This window comes from Camelus ferus, chromosome 19 (genome assembly GCF_009834535.1).
Source record: "Camelus ferus isolate YT-003-E chromosome 19, BCGSAC_Cfer_1.0, whole genome shotgun sequence".
In the NCBI taxonomy this organism is placed as follows: Eukaryota; Metazoa; Chordata; class Mammalia; order Artiodactyla; family Camelidae; genus Camelus; species Camelus ferus.
In genome coordinates, this window is record NC_045714.1 from 5,621,311 (window position 1) to 5,640,158 (window position 18,848).

The 18,848-nt window shown below is 49.6% G+C and overlaps 1 protein-coding gene across 1 annotated transcript; it reads left to right on the forward strand.

Moving 5' to 3' along the window:
- Positions 1–15,382: 15,382 nt before the first annotated feature.
- CEBPB (CCAAT enhancer binding protein beta) lies at positions 15,383–17,277 on the forward strand. Its single transcript, XM_032461360.1, has one exon. The coding sequence runs from the start codon at positions 15,609–15,611 to the stop codon at positions 16,647–16,649; it is 1,041 nt and encodes a 346-aa protein (XP_032317251.1). The 5' UTR covers positions 15,383–15,608; the 3' UTR covers positions 16,650–17,277.
- The last annotated feature ends 1,571 nt before the right edge of the window (positions 17,278–18,848 follow it).

Here is an 18,848-nt window from a genome sequence, read left to right on the forward strand (position 1 = left end):
CATAATTTTTAAAAATGGAGGTGGTGGGGGTTAAACCCAGGACCTTGTGCATGCTAAGCATGTGCTCTGCCACTGAGCTATACCCACCCACCAAGCCTGATTCCTTATAAATGCTCCGTATGTGGTGGACTGCTGTCTTATGGCACAGAGGAAAGGAGTTGAAGGGAAGATTGGAATCCATTTTCCAGGGTCTGAGGCATTCACAGGAAGTGAGAGATTGTTCCCTGGGGCTTGGCAGGCGAAACGTCTTGGACCTGAGCTGACCCAGCTCTGGGTGGCCTTAGGGAAATCACTGTCTGGGCCTCCATTTCTTCATTTGGAAAACAGGACTGATAATGCCCACCGTGTGAGATTGGGAGTCATCAAGGGCCGAAATGTGCCCCCTCACTCCCATTCATATGTTGAAGTCTTGGCCCTCAGGCATCTCAAAATGTGACTGTATTTGGAGTTGAGGTCTTTAAAGAGATGACTAAGTTACAGTGAGGTCATCAGGACGGGTCCTAATCCAACATGACTGGTGTCCTTATGAGAAGAGGGGATCAGGGCACAGATGCACAAGGGACGAGGATGAGGACACAGGGAGAAGGCAGCCATCTACGAGTCAAGGAGAGAGGTATTGGAAGAAACCAACCCTGTGGACACCTTAATCTCAGACTTCTAGTCTCCAGGACTGTGAGACAATAAATTTCTGTGGTTGAAACCACCCAGTCTGTGGTTCTTTGTTATGACAGCCTGAGCAAACTAATGCAGGATGATGTGTGAATACAGACAGGCATACGGGAGGTCCTTGACAGAGGCTGATTTCCTTGGCCCAGAGCCACACGGAGCCTCGCAGCCTGACTTGTGAACCTTGGCATCTCTGTGGACCCCGCGGCCTTGGGATTGCTGTGGTTACTCTGCAGCCTGGCCCACACCGGGCCTGGGCTTGGCCCCACCTTGGGAACTCAGCCCACTTAATTTCTGCCCTCCTCTCTGGTTCGTTAATCAGTCAATCCACAAACTTAGCATGGACCACTGTGGCCATTCTGTGAATTATGGCATCACTGTTGTGTCAGCAAAGGTCCAGTTTTGGAAAACGGAGACCATTTTAGTCATTACAAACAGAAGGAATGGAACACAGGAAATTGCCTATACAGATGATGGAAGAGCCGAGATGCCAAAAGGGCAGGATGAGGCACCACACGATGAGCTTTAGTGGAGGCTAGAGGGACAGAAGCAGGGTGTGGTATCACTAGATCCCAGAAACCAAGGCTAGAACCATGGTGGGGACTGCCTCGTGGGCACTGGGACCAGGAAGAGAGGGCCTGTTGGGGAGGGACTGGTCCTTTTTGCCCCCAGATCGCTGATCTGCCCTTCCCCTGTTCTGCTCTGCGTTACAGAGGGGCTGACCTCTGCAGGCTGCATTTCCCAGGCTCCAGGTCAGCTGACCTCCCATTGGCCAATAGGAGGTCCTGGTGGGAGATGGGAAGCTTGAGGAAGGGAGAAGCCAGAGTATTTTTCCTTCTCTCCTTACACCTCGGGCTGCATCTCCATCAACAGCCGAGTCTCTTCCATGGCTCCAGCTCCTGCGGGACAGTCGCTGTGTTTCCAGCTTTGCTGAGTGACCACAGGCCCTGGGCTACTGTAACGATACCTCCTCCCTCTGTCCGTCAGAGGCAATGGCTTTCTGCTGCTGCTAATTCTGAGTTTCTTCACAGTCCCTTGGTTGGCTTCTGGGCTCCTCTATCATCTTTGTAACCCATTCCTTGCTGGAAAGTCTGTTTAAATACTCAGTGGTTTCCTTTCCTGATATGAGTGGTTTCCTTTCTTGACATGAAAGCAGACTGGCAAGTGGCCAGCCCAGCAGGCCTTTCCAGCCCTTACCCACTTCTTACAGATAAGAACCCGGCAGACTATAGATGAGAGAGGCAGCTGGGTGCTGGGGCTCAAAGGGTGGCCCTAGAGTCAGATAAGCCTTGTTTCGTTCTACTTCTGTCATTTGTCAGCTCTGTCAACTTCATCAAGTCACTTTCCCTCCCTGAGGCCTCAGTTTCCTCACCTGTCATGTGGGGATGCGGAATGTACCCATCGACACTGGGCTGTTTTGAGGATTTGATGAGATGTGGCAGGAAAAGAACTTAGCCAGAACCTTACAAAAGAATAGTAAAGAGGAGACTTACCCATCAGCAGCCAAAAGACATATGCTATTGTATTAAAAAACAGCGAGGGTGCTGGTGCAAGGAGAAACAGACTGACAAGGCAGAGCGGTGACAGTGGAGCGGTCTGTAGGTATATGAGAACCAGAGACACAATAAAGGCAGCCTCATTGCCCAGTGGGGAAATGAGAGATTGTTCAGAAGATGGTGCTGGGAAAGTGGCCCCAAATAAAACTGGATCTTTAATTCAAACTGAAAACAAAGGTGGATTCTAGGTACATTAAAGTCTTAACATGGAGTGCAAAATTATAAAATTAGTAGAAGTTACATATATGCAATGGAATACTATTCAGCCACGAAAAGGAATGAAATTCTGACACAGGCTACAATATGGATGGACCTTGAAAACTTTATGCTGAGTGAAATAAGCCAGACACAGAAGGACAAATATTGTGATTCCACTTATGAGGTACCTAGAATAGGCAAATTCATAGAGACAGAAAGTAGAATGGTGGTTATCAGAAGCTAGAGGGAGGCGGGATGGGGAGTTACTCTTTAATGGGTACTGAGTTTATACTGGGGATGATGCAAACTTTTGGATATAGATAGTGGTGATGGGTGTAAGGCATTGTGAATATAACACCACCGAATTGTACAAATTCCATAAAACCACTTAATTACAAATGGTTAAAATGATAAATATTATGTTATATATTTTGTACCACAAAAGGTCATACCCTCACCCCCAAAATTAGTAGGAGAAAAGTCAGGAAGTATCTTTATACCTAGAGGTGAGGAAGGACATCTTACAACAAATTACAAAAGCACAAGCATAAAAAACCCAATTCAAAAATGGGCAGACGACTTGAATAGGCATTTCTCCAAGGAAGATTTTCAAATGGCCAAAAAGCACGTGAAAAGATGCTCAATATCATTAATCATTAGGAAAATGCAAATCAAAAGCATAACAAGTTACCACTTCACAGCCATTAGGATGGCTGTTATTAAAAATACACATGCACACACATACACATGCAACAGAAAATAACAGGTATTGGTGAGGATGTGGAGAAATTGGAACCCCAGTGCATTGCTGTAGGGAATACAAAATGGTGCAGCTGATAAGGAAAACAGTTTGGCAGTTCCTCAGATAGTTAAACATAGAATTACCATATGGTCCCCAATTTCACTTCTAGCTAAATACACAAAACAATGGAAAACAGGGACTCAAATAGATACTTGTACACCCCTGTGCATGGCAGCATCTTCACAACAGCCAAAAGGTGAAAACAACCCAAACATCCATTGAAGGGTGAATGGATACCCCAAATGTGGCATATACATAGGGTAGGATATTACTCTGAACAAGGAACGAAGTTTCTACACATACAACAGCATGGACGGAGCTTGAAAACGTTACACTAAGGGGAATAAACCAGTCTCAAAAGGAAAAATATTGTATACTTTCACTCACACTCCTGCAAATAAGCAACAACAGAAAAGACAGCAACTCCAGTGGAAAAAGGGCAACGGATGCGAAGAGAAATTTACAGAAGAGAAAAACCACAAGCTTGGGAAGAAGGCTCAGACTCACTAGTTATAGGAAATGCAAAAGGAAACAACTAGGAGCCATCTCTTTACAGCTATTGGACTGGTAAAAATTAAAGTTGGACATAATAACCTATAGTGGAGAAGAATATGAAAAAGAATATGTGTGTATAACTGAATCTCACTATGCTGTACACTGGAAACTAACACAATATTGTAAATCAACTACACGTCAATTAAAAAAAAAAAAGGTGGGCAGCACCCAGATTTTCTCTACTGAAAGGAACCAGGGCTGGGGCAAGAAAAGTAGAAATTGAGCCTGGAACATCTTGTTATGCCAGAAAATAAGGACACGCTCCAAGAATGATGGGGACATGGTAAAATGACACAGGAGCCAGCTGAAAGGGGCCAATTTGAGCAACGCGATAAATAATGGTAGTAATGGATTTATAACCCATGAAATAAAATAAAATCCACGAGTTCATATGGATATAAATGAATAAGCGAAAAAATAGGGGTATGGTGATTTTAAGATACAGCCACCAAATCTTTGACACTGTTCAAGAAGTGGAATCGAATTCACTTCCTTTGGAGTAGGGGCTGACCTTGGTGATTTGATTCTGATAAATAGAATGTGGCAGAAGGGATGCTGCGTCCCCAAACTAGGTAATAAAAAGCATTGTGCTCTATCTACCCTTGCTCTCTCCCTCTCTCAGATCACTCTCTCTGGGGGAAGACAGTTCCATGTCACGGAGACACTAATCAGCCCTGTAAAGAGGCCACGTGCTGGGGAGCTGAGCCCGCCCACAACAGCCATGTAAGAGCGGCATCTTGGACGTAGATCCTTCAGTACTGAACTGTCAGCTGTGATACCTGCTAGCCACGTAGGGCTGTTAAGCACCTGCAGTGCGGCTGGTCCAAATTGGAATGTGCTGTGTTAAACACACATTGAATTTCAAAGACAACATGAAAAAAATGTCAAGTATCTTATGAATAATTTTTGATATTGAGAACATGTTGAAATGAGAAGATTTTAGATATACTGGATTTGATAAATTTTATTACGAAACTGAATTCCACATGTATCTTTTTCTACTTTATAAACTGCAGCTACTAGAAGATTAAACATTAAACATGTGGTTCCCATTTATGGCCCACATTCTTTCTACTGGACGTTGATGCTCCAGCCCCAGCTGGGCTTTTAGATCATTGTAGCACCACCAACGTCTTGATTGCAACCTTCTGAGAGATTCTAAGGCAGAACCTTCCAGTCATACTGAGGAATTCCTGACTCACAAAAAGTGAGAAAAGGAATGATTATTTTAAATTGCTAAGTTTGGGGATCATTTATTACATGGCAATAGATTGATTGATTTAGGCAAGCATCACAAGTGGAAGTTCAAATTAGTGAAATTGTGAAAAATTAGTGAAAGTTGGCAGAATAACAGGCTATTTAAGTAGTGTAAAAATATCTCCCCATAAGATACTTGTTACAAAGAGAAAATACAGTAACTTGAGTGGTGAAACCTGACACACTCGACCGAGGGATCAATATTAACATCACCAGTAATGGAACAAACGGCTCTGAGGCGCCCCCTGGTGGGCAGTTCTGAGAAGGACACACCACCACTTGGGTGGTTCCTGACAAAGGTGCACAGCCTGGGTCCAACCACGAGGAAACTTCAGACAGAGCCACAGGAAGGACTTTCTATAAAATAACTGGTCTGTCCTTTGCAAAAGTGTCAAGATCATGACTTTTTAAAAAAGACAGATTGAGGAACTGTTCTCAATTAAAGGAGACCAAAGAGATAGGGCAACAAAATGGCAAAGTAATTTGCAGACAGCAGTTCACCTCACCCCTAAACACTTCAGCATGCACACCAGGAGCTAGAGTTCAATATTTGTTTCTCTGTCTGTGAAACTGACATTCGGCGAAATGCACAAATCTTAGGTGTATTTTAGATTATTTTTGACAAGTGCGTCTACCTGTGTTATCCAAACACTTTCCAAGATACAGAACACGAAGTGGGCTGAATTGTGTCCTTCCAAAAGATACCTTCAAATCCTAACCCTTGGTACTTGTGGGTGTGGCCTTATTTGGAGATAGGGTCTTGCAGGTATAACCAGGTGAAGATGAGCTCATACTGAATTAGGATGGGCTCTAAATCCATTGACTGGTGTCTTTTACGTAAGAGAAAGGAGATTTGGATGCAACATACCTACGGGGAAGAAGTCCACCTGAAGGCAGAGGCAGAGGCTGGAGTGATGCAGCTCCAAGCCAAGAAATACTACAGATTGCTGGCAACCACCAGCAGGAAGAAGCAAGGAGGGGTTCTTCTCGAGAGATTTCAGAGGGAGCATGGCCTTGATTTCAGACTTCTAGCTTCCAGAGCTGTTGGAGAATAAATGTATGTTGTTTTGAGCCACCTAGGTTGTGGTGCTTTGTTATGACAGCCCTGGGAAACTAATACAGAACATTTACCATCGCCCCAAAAGTGCCCTCGTACTTTCCCACTCAACCCTGCCCACCCCCAGCTTGAGGCAACCACTGTTCTGATATTTTCCATCACAGAATATTGTTGCTCGTTCTAGAGCTTCACAGAAGTGGAATCACACAGGACATGTTCTTTTGTGTCTGGTGCCTTTCACTTGGCACAAGATGATCCAGTCAGGTTTTTGCACCTATGAATGGTTGGCATTTCTATGATTAAAGTCAGTTTGCTTGATGGGGGAGCAAACGGTGAAGTTGAAGAGGAGGGGGATGAGCCATGAGGACGGGAAATTTCTCTTCAAAGCTGGCCCTGGGGTCTCTGACGTCTCAAGTTCACCACCTACACCTGCTTTCTCAGCTCAGAGAGCAGCTGCGCAGGTTGGAGGCTGGGCTCCATCGCCACCTGGTGGTGATTCTAGACAATGCAACCAGAGGTGCCAGCACTGGGCTTGGCTGGGTGGGGAGATTGTGGATCAGGAAAAGTGTGTATTTTCCTGGATTGTGCCCCCAAATCACTGAGCACCTACTCAGCACTTGAATAATTTCTCTCCCTCTGTGTGTGTGGTGTGTGTGTGTGTGTGTGTGTGTGCGCGCACGCAGAGATGACCTAGGTTGGGCTGACCTTGATGGGCCCCAGGAGAGGGAAATTACACAAAAGTAAGTCCAGTAGGGGCAGAATAAGTTCCTAGAGGCACACGGTCTAGGGAGCACAGAGGAAGCAGAGAGTAAGTAATCTAACTTGGGTGTTCAGGGAAAGTTTTTCAGGGCATTTCTCAGCTGGTGGCGGAAGGGAAGGGTGTTACAGGCAGAGGGAACAGCAGAAGCAAAGATGTGGAGGCAGGACCATGCCATGAATGGCTTTCTAAACTCAAACAAATAATAATACGGTAATAGATATCCAAAGTCAACATTTTAAAGTGGGTCTTCCTCCCACCTCCCACCTCAAGACCCCAGCCCTCCTCCCGTGATAGACTTACTTTAGGGGCTCCCAGTGAACCACATGCTCTTGTGTAGTCCCCTGCCCTGGCATCTGGGCTGACCAGCAGAAGGAGACAGAAATGGTGATGTGCCAGTTAGGGGCTTAAGTCTAAGAAGGCATAGCAGCTTTCACGTCCGTGCTGTTTGAGAAGCCAGCTGCTGGGTAAGGAGTGTGGCTACGGTGGTGGGGAGACCGCCAGGAGAGGCCACCTGGAGAGAACACCAGCAGAGACAGCGTGGCCACATGCAGGGGCCACGGAGAAAGCCACACAACAATAACAGCACGTGCAGAGGCCACTTGAAGAGGCCATGTGTGCAGGGAGAAATTGCATAATGGAGAACCAAGAACTAACTGGCAGACACATGCTTTGGCCATTCTTGCCATTCTAGCTGAACTGCCACACACGGGAATGAAGTCCCCTCGGATGTTCCAGCCAGCAGCCAGGCCTGGAGCAAGAGACAAGCTACCCCTCTGTGACCTGTCCAAATTCCTGACCTGCAGGATCGGGAGCAAACAAATGGGGTTTGTTTGAAGCCACTAAGTTTTGAGGTGCATTGTTATACAATATTCACATCACCCCGGGCCCTACACTGTTGCCTATTTCTTATGGGCCTTCCAGTGGGAGACTACACCCCAGTACAAACACATGAGTACATTTCCACGTCTTCCCTTATTTATGTAGGTCTTTGCACACCTCACATCCTGGCTTGCACTTCGCCTTTTTCTCTTAGGGATACTCCTTGGAGATGATTCTAGACATGTGCAGTTCAATACAGTAGTCACTAGCCAGAGGAGGCTACTTAAATTTAATTGAAATGGAATAAAATAAAAAAATCATTTCCTCAGTCACACTAGCCACATCTCAAGGGCTCAGTGGCCACACGTGGCTGGAAGCTCCCATATGGCGCAGCACAGATGTAGAATATTCCCATAATCCCAGAAAGCTCTCTGGGACAGTGCTTGTCTAGATCCTTTCCTGGGGAGCTGCCTCATTCTTTTTTAGTAGCTGCAGAGTATTTCCAGAAAATGGCAGCCACAGATGTTATATCACAAGGGTTGCTATTACAGTGTCCATTGGTGCAGGTGTGAGTGTTTCTGTAGTATAAATGCCCAGCATTTCTGGGCCCAGTGACGTTTCCCATTTTGATAGCTATGCCCCAAATACAGCTAGAGGTCGGACCACTTTGCAAAGTCACTAAAAGTATGTAAGCATGCTTTTTCCCCCGAAACTTTCATCAACACTATGTAGAATTCAAAATTAATTCTTTTAAAGCTAATGGCAAAAATTTTCAAGACAAACGTGACTCTACTGGGAAACTGCTCTGCTACATCCTTCTTTCACCTCACAGTGCCATGGGGCATCTCTCCATGCTGACGTAGGGATAGCGACCTTGTCTTAAAAAAAAAAAAGTGTAAAATTCACATAACATAAATTTACTGTCTTAAAAAAATACTTGATTTACAATTATATTGATTGTGAATACAATTACAATATTGTGTTAGTTTCAGGAGTACAGCAAAATGATTCAGTTATATGTATGTTATTTTCCATTATAGATTATTACAAGATATCGAATATGGTTCCCTGTGCTATATAGTAAACCCTTATTGCTTATCTATTTCATGTATAATAGTTTGTATTTGTTAATCCCGTACTCTTACTTTATTCCTCCCCCTACTCTGTTTCCTCTTTGGTAACTACAAGTTTGTCTTCTACGTCTATGAGTCTGTTTCTGTTTTATATAGATTTATTTGTATTATTTTTTTAGATTCCGCATGTAGGTGTATAGTATTTGTCTTTCTCTGCCTCACTTCTCTTAGTATAATATTCTCTATGTCCATCCATGTTGCTGCAAATGGCATTATTTCATTCTTTTTTATGGCTGAGTAATATTCTGTTGTATATATGTATACCATATATTCTTAAGCCAGTCGTCTGTTGATGGGCACTTGGGTTATTTCCATGTCTTGGCTATTATAAATAATGCTGCTATGAACATTGGGGGTGCATGTATCTTTTTGAATTAGAGTCTTTGTCTTTTCCGGATATACATCCAAAAGTGGGATTGCTGGATCATATGGTAACTCTATAAAATTTACCATCTTTACTACGATTCAGTGGGATTAAGTACATTCACACTGTTGTGCAACCTTCACCATCATCCAACTCCAGGACTTTGTCATCTTCTCAGACTGAAATTCTGTACCCATTAAACAACTCCCCCTTCCTGTCTCCCCAGCCCCTGGCAACCACCATTCTATTTTCTGTCTCTGTGAGTTTGACTGCTCTCGGTACCTCATATAAGTCTAAGCAGACAGTGTTTATCCTTTTGTGTCTGGCTTATTTCACTTAGAACCTCAAGGTTCATCCATGCTGTAGCATGTGTCAGAATTTCCTTCCTTTTAAAGGCTGAATAATATCCTTAGTATGTACAGACCCCATTTTGTTTACCCCTTCATACATCAACGGACACTTGGGTTGCTTCCATCTTTTGGCTATTGTGAATAATGCTGCCATGAACATGGGTGTACAAATATATCTCTAAAACCCTGCTTTTAATTCTTTTGGGTGTATACCTAGAAGTGGAATTGGTGGATCATATGGTAATTCTATTTTTAATTTTTTGAGGAACTCCCATACTGTTTCCCACAGTGGCTGTACCATTTTACATTCAAGTCAACAGTGCACAAGGGTTCCAGTTTCCTTATATTTTCACCAACACATGTTATTTTCTGTTTCTCTTGACAGTAGCCATCACAGTGCATGTGAAGTGGTCGCTCATTGTGGTTTTGATTTTGCGTTTTCCTAATGATTAGCGATGCTGAGCATCTTTCCATGTGTTTATTCGCTATTCATATATCTTCTTTGAGGAAATGTCTAAGTCTTTTGCCTATTTTTAATTGTTTTTGTTGTTCTTGTTGTTGAGTTGTAGAAGTTCTTTATATACTCTGGATAGTAACCTCTTATCAGATATATGACTTGCAAATATTTTTCTTGAATTCCGTAGGCTGCCTTTCCACTCTGTTGATTTTATCCTTTGATGTCCAGGAGTTTTTAACTTTGATGTGTCAGATGTATCTACTTTTTTCTGTTTGTTTCTAGTGTTTTTGGTGTCATATTGCTTGTCCCTTTAAATGGCTGTGGAGTGGTCCACTGTGTGGTTGTTCTACAGCTGGATTTATCAGCAGATTCTGAAGCTTCTACCTTTAAAATAGGTTCAGAATCTGTCCACTTCTCACCACCTCCATGGCCTGGTGGAGTCCACAGGCATCTGCCTGCACAACTGCAGTTACCTCCTCCCTGGGCTCCCTCCTCTGCTCTTACCTCCAGTACAATCCATCCTTCATAGGCCTCCAGAGGGATTCCTTTAGAACCTAAGTCAGATCCTGTCCCTCTGCTAAAAAGTCTCCATGGCTCCCACTAACCCAGAATGAAGGCAGTCTTTACAGTGGCCCACAAAACCTTGTGCAGTATGGCTCCCACATCTCTAGGAGATCATTTCCTGCTACTTTCCCTGTACTCCACCCACAGCAACTACATGGGCCAGGCAGGCTCCTACCTCAGGGCCTTTGCACTTGCTGTTCCCCCTGCTGCTATCTGCATGGCCCACTCCCTCATTGCTCTCATGTTTTTGCTCACCTGTCACCTCAATGAGGCCTCCCCTGACCACTTTAATCTAAGGTTAAAATCGATTTCCCGGCACTCCCTATCCCCCTCTATGCTGTATTTTTCTCCATGGTGCTTACCAGAATCTAACACATTCTATACTTTATTCTTTCATTTTGTTTATTGTTTGTCCTCCCCAAGGGGAATATCAGCTTCATGAGAACAGCAATCGCTTCTGTCTTGTTCATAAATATATCTCTAGGGCATGAACCATAGTAGATGAAAAAAAAATTGATGAATGACAACATGAAAATGAGTACCTTTTGTCTGTTTGCTGGACATTTGTATTTCTTTCAGTGGTGGCTTGCTCATGTCCTGTGAGCATCTATTATATCCATGGTGCTGACCTCTGTATCCCGTAAGCAAAGTATCCAGTAGGTCCTCCCTCAGTCAAAAAGCTTCATTTAAATCACTCCTGCATTCCCAGAGCTGGCCACGTGGTGGCAGCATATACCCAGGCAAGTTTCACTAGTCAGCTCAGGGTCTCCCAGGACTCCAAAATTTTGGATCCCAGGACACTGGACCTGGCAGCTCTTAGGGATCTAATCTAGGCCCCATTTGGTAGATGGAGAAAGTGAGGGCTCAAAGAAGACGTGTGGTGGGAAAAATCTCGAAGATAGGAATCAGGGGAATCTAGCCTTTAGGTCCGGCTCTTCTACCAGTTCACTGTGATTTGGGGGGTTGGGGGAAGCTGTAACCCACTCTGGGCTTGTTTCCCATCTGCCTGCTTTGTGAGGTTTTCATGACTCGCTGTGTTCAGGCCCTTTGTGAGGCCAAGGGGAGGTAATTCGCTCCCATGTGTCGAGGCAGGCCAGTGTGAGGGGGAACAGCAGGCCCAGAACACCCAAGAGAGAAGGGATATATTACCACCATTTAATACATCAGAGACTGAGATCTAGAGGGGACCCCAGGGTGCCACAGCCAGGAGGGTACAGGGCAGAAACAAAAATCCAATCCCACAGTCCCCCAACTCCATATCCACTAGTGACAATCTCTCTGATGGTTCCCTCTTCAGTCGTATTTTTTGACCTGCTGGCTGATTTCTAAGCCCCTCTGCAAACACCTTTACCACTCTCTGTCAAAGAAGCAATAATGGGACCCTTCTTGGGCAAGTCACCTCAGTTTTCTCCTCCTGGAAATGGGGCTAAGGAAAAGCTGCAGACACTGGGAAAAGGATTTCTGGAAGCAGCCTGGGGACAGAGGAGGGAGTGTATCTGGGTAGAAAAGTGTCTGTTCCTCCACAATCCCTGCCTGGCTTCTGCTCACCACTTGTAGCCATGTGGTCCCAGCCCACAGCTTCCAGTTTTAAAAGAGAAGCTGGAAATTTGAATTTTGATGTGAAGTGTCTTGGTTTTTAAATGTTGGCAATAAATTCATTTAAAAAACAAAACAGACAAAAAATCCAAAGCAAAACACCATGGGGTCAAGCCAAACACATCTGTGGGTTGGATTTGGCTGCTGGCTGCCAGTTTCAGACCCTTCCCCCCCCCCCCCCCACCGCGGTTCCTACAAACACCTACGCCAGACAGTAACTAGGAGAGGTCATTGTGGGTGGTGTCAGGTGGATCCTGGTTTCTGGGCCCTCGCTGCCTGCAGGGCCACTGGGGCGTGCTCCAGGCCTCTGGGCCATAGTGGTTCAGCTCACATCATCCCCCTCCTTGAGGAAAGGCTGAGCATTAATGGTGGGGCAGCAGGCAGGGCCTGTTGAGCAACGAACCTTGTAAAAACAAGGGCTTACGTCACCTGTGCACGCAGCCTCCCTGCAGGACACCTGGGGTGGCACTAGGATGGGAACTGCCACTGATTTCACCGTCAGGCCAGAATGGGGAATCCAGGGCAGGGCAGAAGCAAAAGGCTCAGTATTTGGTGGGTGAGGACAGAAAGGCAAGACCCTGATGGGGCTGAGTCTGGTACTTGGGGGCTAGTCCCTAGGGTCTGGGTTGTACCTTGACTCACTGTGTGACCCTAACCACCCTTCTCTGGGCCTCAGCTTTTCCATTCAGAAAATGGGGTTCACATCACCAGACCTATTATGATTTATTATGAACCCAAAGTTCAGGCTGAAAGATTTTAATCCTTCCCACCCCTTGAATGTGGCCTTGAACAGGCACACTTGTCTCTGCTGGGCCTCAGTTTCCTCATTTGTAAAGAAGAGATAATAATAGAACCTCCTTCCTACAAATTTTCCAGAGGATTAAATGAGTTAATATGTGCAAAGAGCTTAAAGTGTGGTTCAGAGAGTGTGAAAGATTGGCTTGAGGACCCACAGCAAATCCTCCAATTAGCTGCAGACTCCCCCAAGTCTCACTGCATCTCCCCAGAACCCTGAAGGGGGGTTGCTGAGGCTCAGAGAGGGGAGCCATCTTGTCCGAGGTCACACAGCCCAGCTAATAGTGGGGGAAGGGGAACCTCACCTTCTCCTCAGCTTTCTCTATTGAGCACCTGCTGTGTGCTGGCACTGATTTAGGCACTGGGAAACAGCTATGAACAAAACAAAAATCCCTGCCCTGGTGAGGCTGACAATGGTAGGGGGCAGTAGGGACAGAAATCAAAATGGATAAGGGGTAGTGTTGATTGTAATACGAACGGTGAAGGAAATGAAGCAGGGGGATGTCTGGTTCTAGGTCCAGAGGGGGTAGCAAATGCATTCATTCACTGGTAAATTTTGAGCATGCCTGGCCCAGGGGTTCCCATATTTGAGGGCCAGTGCTCATGGAGGGGGCAGTCTGGAGGGGGACTGAGGTAGACAAGACAACTAGGATAATGGTGACTGGAGATAAGGGCTGGGAAGGAAGTTCACCAGCAGGTGGGGCAGGGAGGGCCTCTTGGAGGCAGTGGCCCTCAAGCTCAGCCCTGAGTGTCCCATTTTGCAGCTTGGGAGGCCTGGATGGATGGCCCTGGGGCCTTGGATCCCTCCCCAGCCCAGAGGCTGCTGGGAAGCCTCAGAAAGCCAGCAGGCTGGGCCAGTGTTTCATCCTGTCCCTCCCTGCCCCCCCCCCCCCCCCCGCCAAGGGCGCTCAGATATGTCATTTCTCCAGCTCTCCGGGGCGGAGGTCACCCCAGCTCACCAGATAACACTGAAGGTTGAGCAATGCCCGCCTGCCCGCCAGGGCCAGGGCTGGGGGCAGTGGGCCGGGGGTCAGTACCAGGCAGAATGGGAGCTCCTGCCTGGATGGCCTGCACCGGGAGTGGCAGAGGGGTGGGTCCAAGGAGCTGCCCAAATGACCCAGGAATGGTGCCAGAGAGGGCAAGGGGCTGCTGGAGCCCACGGCAGGGGACAGGGAAGGCCTCTCAGGCCTCTGTTCAGATCTAGGTGGCCCATCTTGTTTCCCCATCTGTGAACCAGGGGCAACAAGGGCATCCTCCTGGCAGGGTGAAAAAGCAAACTCTTGGTCCAGGCCCACCCTCAGTGCACAGTAAGGACCTGGTGAAAATAGGGGAAGTCCCTTTTTTCTCTTGCATGGCTGGAACTCGGCCCACCAGCCTCAGAAACAGATGTTTTGGCCTTATGTTGACAAATAGGTCTGCAGGTGCCTGGACAAGGGCTTTTCTTTTTAGAATAGTTGGGGACATTAGGCCATGTCACCAATCTGGGCCTCTTTGTACCCTGGGAGGAAGCCCTTCTTTCTGATGCGTGTCCCAGAGCAGAAAGCTTTATGTTTGGGAGTCTGTGGTGGAGAGAGTAATATAACTAATAATAACAGTAAAGACATCTGCACGCACTTAAGCTTGGATAAGTGAAGTGACTCCCCCAAGGTCACACAGTGGGTCAGAGCCCAGCACCCGCACCGCCCCAGGTTGAGGTGGGGTGGGGCTGGTGAAGACCCGGGTGTGGTCTGAGGGGGCGGGCAGGTGCAGAGGGCGGGGCTGGAGGAGGGGCGCGGCCGACCCCCGCAGAGGCCCCAGAGAGCTCGCTACTGACCTGCACTCCCCAAGCACCCCCGACTTTTCTTACTTAAGAGGTGAAGTCACCGCAGGTGTGAAATCCCCTCCTTCCAAGAGCTGGGGATAAGGGCAAATTTAGGGGCGGGGACGGGCCCAGGGAAGGGTCGTGGAGTGTGGAGGTGGGTCACCTCTCTGCTAGCCAGAGCTGGGGGTTGGGGTCTCCAGGATCCCGCCTGGGGCGCGTCCCTTCCGTGGGGCGTCGGGACTGGGTGCTGCAGGATCCTGAAGCCATTGCCTCCTCCAGCAGGGGGCGGGCCGCGGCCGTGTTTGGGGTAGGGGAAGGCGATCGCGTTGCCCCCTCCCAGGATCCCCTCCTCCCTTCTAGTACAGCCTCCAGCCCGGAGGGGGCGGTCCGGGGGCGGGTTCGCACCTCCTTGTTCCCAATCCCGGGGCCGACGGGTGGGGGTAGGCAAGGGGCGTGAAGCCGCCCCCTCACCCCCGGGCCAGGGGACCCCCAAGGGCGCGCTCTGGGTTTCTAGTCTGGTCACTGTGCCCCACTGCCGCCCTCCTGGGGGTCTTGGGCGGCCACAGCGTGTCCTCTGCGTGCCCGAGGAGGGGTGGGGCGGACGTCAGGCGTGACGCCGCCGTTGCCATGGCCCGCCTTTATAAATAACCGGGCTCAGGAGAAACTTTAGCGAGTCAGAGCCGCGCACGGGACCGGGAAGGGGACCCACTAGAGGGTCCAGCCGCCAGCCCCCGCACTAGTAGCGGCCACCCCAGCGGCAGTAGCAGCAGCAGCAGCAGCAGCAACACAGCAGCGACAGTTCGGAGTCGGGAGGCCGCGCCACCTGCGGGCCGGCCGGAGCGGGCAGCCCCAGGCCCCCTCCCCGGGCACCCGCGTTCATGCAACGCCTGGTGGCCTGGGACCCAGCATGTCTCCCCCTGCCGCCGCCGCCTGCTTTTAAATCCATGGAAGTGGCCAACTTCTACTACGAGGCGGACTGCTTGGCTGCTGCGTACGGCGGCAAGGCGGCCCCTGCGGCGCCCCCCGTAGCCAGACCCGGGCCGCGCCCCCCCGCCGGCGAGCTGGGTAGCATCGGTGACCACGAGCGCGCCATCGACTTCAGCCCGTACCTGGAGCCGCTGGGCGCGCCGCAGGCCCCGGCGCCAGCCACGGCCACGGACACCTTCGAGGCGGCTCCGCCCGCGCCCGCCCCCACGCCCGCCTCCTCCGGGCAGCACCACGACTTCCTCTCCGACCTCTTCTCCGACGACTACGGGGGCAAGAACTGCAAGAAGGCAGCCGAATACGGCTACGTGAGCCTGGGGCGTCTGGGGGCCGCCAAGGGCGCGCTGCACCCCGGCTGCTTCGCGCCCCTACACCCGCCGCCCCCGCCGCCGCCGCCGCAGCCGGCTGAGCTCAAGGCGGAGCCGGGCTTCGAGCCCGCGGACTGCAAGCGGAAGGAGGAGGCCGGAGCGCCGGGCGGCGGCGCCGCAGGCATGGCGGCTGGCTTCCCGTACGCGCTGCGCGCCTACCTCGGCTACCAGGCGGTGCCGAGCGGCAGCAGCGGGAGCCTGTCCACGTCCTCGTCGTCCAGCCCGCCCGGCACGCCGAGCCCCGCCGACTCTAAGCCGCCCCCGGCCGCCTGCTACGCGGGGGCGACGCCGGCGCCCTCGCAGGTCAAGAGCAAGGCCAAGAAGACCGTGGACAAGCATAGCGACGAGTACAAGATCCGGCGCGAGCGCAACAACATCGCGGTGCGCAAGAGCCGCGACAAGGCCAAGATGCGCAACCTGGAGACGCAGCACAAGGTCCTGGAGCTCACGGCCGAGAACGAGCGGCTCCAGAAGAAGGTGGAGCAGCTGTCGCGCGAGCTCAGCACCCTGCGGAACTTGTTCAAGCAGCTGCCCGAGCCCCTGCTTGCCTCCTCCGGCCACTGCTAGCGCGGCCCCCGCGCGCGTCCCCCTGCCGGCCGGCCTCTGCGCTGCCGGGCGCGCCGCGGCCGCTGAGACTCCGGGAAGCGCCCGCGCTCCCGCCCCCGCCCCTGGTGGCGCCGGCAAAACTTTGGCACTGGGGCACTTGGCAGCGCGGGGAGCTCGTCGGTAATTTTAATATTTTATTATATATATCTATATTTTTGTCCAAACCAACCGCACATACAGATGGGCCGCCCGCCCGTGGTGTTATTTAAAGAAGAAACGTCTATGTGTACAGATGAATGATAAACTCTGCCTCTTCTGCCCCCCCTCTCCAGGCGCCGGCGGGCGGGCCGGTTTCGAAGTTGATGCAATCGGTTTAAACATGGCTGAACGTGTGTGTACACGGGACTGACGCAACCCACGTGTAACTGTCAGCCGGGCCCTGAGTAATCGCTTAAAGATGTTCCTACGGGGTTGTTGCTGTTGCTGTTGTTTTTGTTTTTGTTGTTGGTTTTTTTGGTCTTTTTTGTATTATAAAAAAATAATCTATTTCTATGAGAAAAGAGGCATCTGTATATTTGGGAACCTTTTCCGTTTCAAGCATTAAGAACACTTTTAATAAACTTTTTTTTTTTTTGAAAATGGTTAAAAAGCCTTTTGGGGGCAGTAGTTGGCTTTTGATTTTTTTTCCCTTTATTTTGGATTTATGATTTTATATTTGCTTTTCTGGTGTGTGTAGGGTTGGGGGGGTGTGTGTGTGAGCTGTTACAATTTTTGGCTTTTTAGTTGGTTGAGTGGGGGTGTTGCAGCTGCTTTTTCTCTTCTGCTACTCCCCCCTAGGGCCTGTGCTTGGAGATGGGGGTACCAGGCCAGGGGTGGGGGAGGGGCAGAGGAGTGCTGGGTCAGGCTTTCAGGGTGACTCAGTGCCCCGGGTGTTGGGGAGGAGTGGCTGGGAAACCTGTTTGGGGAGGGGGTCCAGGGCCTCTGGCTGGTCCTGAGTGCCAGACTTGGGTTTAGAGGGGCGTGGAGGGCTGTGACTTCTGCACAATGCTTGGATACCCAATCAGCAGGCCTGTGACTCTGAAAGAGGAGTGGGTGCAGGTCTTGGTCCTGCTGAGCCCAAGTCAGGGCAGATTCTTTTGGTAAATGCAGTGGGGCAGGTTGTTTAAAAAATAGTATGTGTGTGTATATGTATTTTTAAGAGAATAGCTTGGGTGTGTGGGCGGGCTTGTGTCTGTGTGCCCCTGGCCAGCGAGAGGGGAGAATCTGGGCTAGGTGGGGAGGCGGAGGGAAGGGTTCCTATACTTCTACTCCTTTCCCTAGGGGTGGGAGATGTACCACTTGTCCTCTTTGCCCAGTTGTGGACACTGAGGCCCAATCTCACCTGCTTGCTCAAGGTGGCTGAGCCCAAGCTGCAGTCCCTGATTCCCTGGGAAAGAAATGGCCCCTGGCAAGGCTTCTGCTTCCCTGCCCCCTGATACCCACCCGCCTCTCTGCACTGCACCTCCACCCCCACTCTAGCCCTGGACGGCATTCCTGAGAGCTGAGGATGTAGACGGAGGGGTTAGTGGATACACGTACAGCGTCCCACGGTGCCTGGCACGCAGGAGGTGTTATATAAGCGTTTGCTCTTGTTATTATTTTTCACTGAGAGGCTCCTGGCATTTGGCACTTGAGTCTTTAGTACAGCGTGAGTGTGGCCAGCACTTGCCAGGGGCTGGTGTCCAGTAAACCCTGGACCTGCCCCATCTCATTTAAACCTCACAACAACTTCTGGAGAGGCTGGTACTATTAGAAGGCTTGTTTTTAGAGCCGTGGAGCAGACTTTTGGCTGTCACATCCCTAAACGTGAGAAATTGGCTTGGGGGTCCGCCTGCCCTAGGAATTCATGGGTGGAGGTTGGAAGGGGGAGCCTCATAGATTAGTTTGTTGAGGGCATGGTGTGGCCTGGGATTTTGGGAGCAGCTGCTGTTACTGTGGCTTGAGAATGGGGAATGTTTTTCCCTCCCTTTCCTTTTGGGGGCCTGGATGTTCTTTCCCTGTGGGACCCCAGGATGTGGGGGATAGAGACACTCAGCCCCCACCATTATGTAGCTGAGGATCAAGGCAAACACCACCTCCCTAACACTAGTGTCTCCCGTTTGTGGCCTGAGGGCTGTACAGAGCACTGGGCAGAAATAACCTCACTTTGGCTCTGGGCCTCTGGTCTGGCCCTGGATAGGT

Coding starts and splice junctions, on each gene's coding strand:
- CEBPB (XM_032461360.1), top strand. CDS start 15,609: ATGCAACGCCTGGTGGCCTGGGACCCAGCATGTCTCCCCCTGCCGCCG.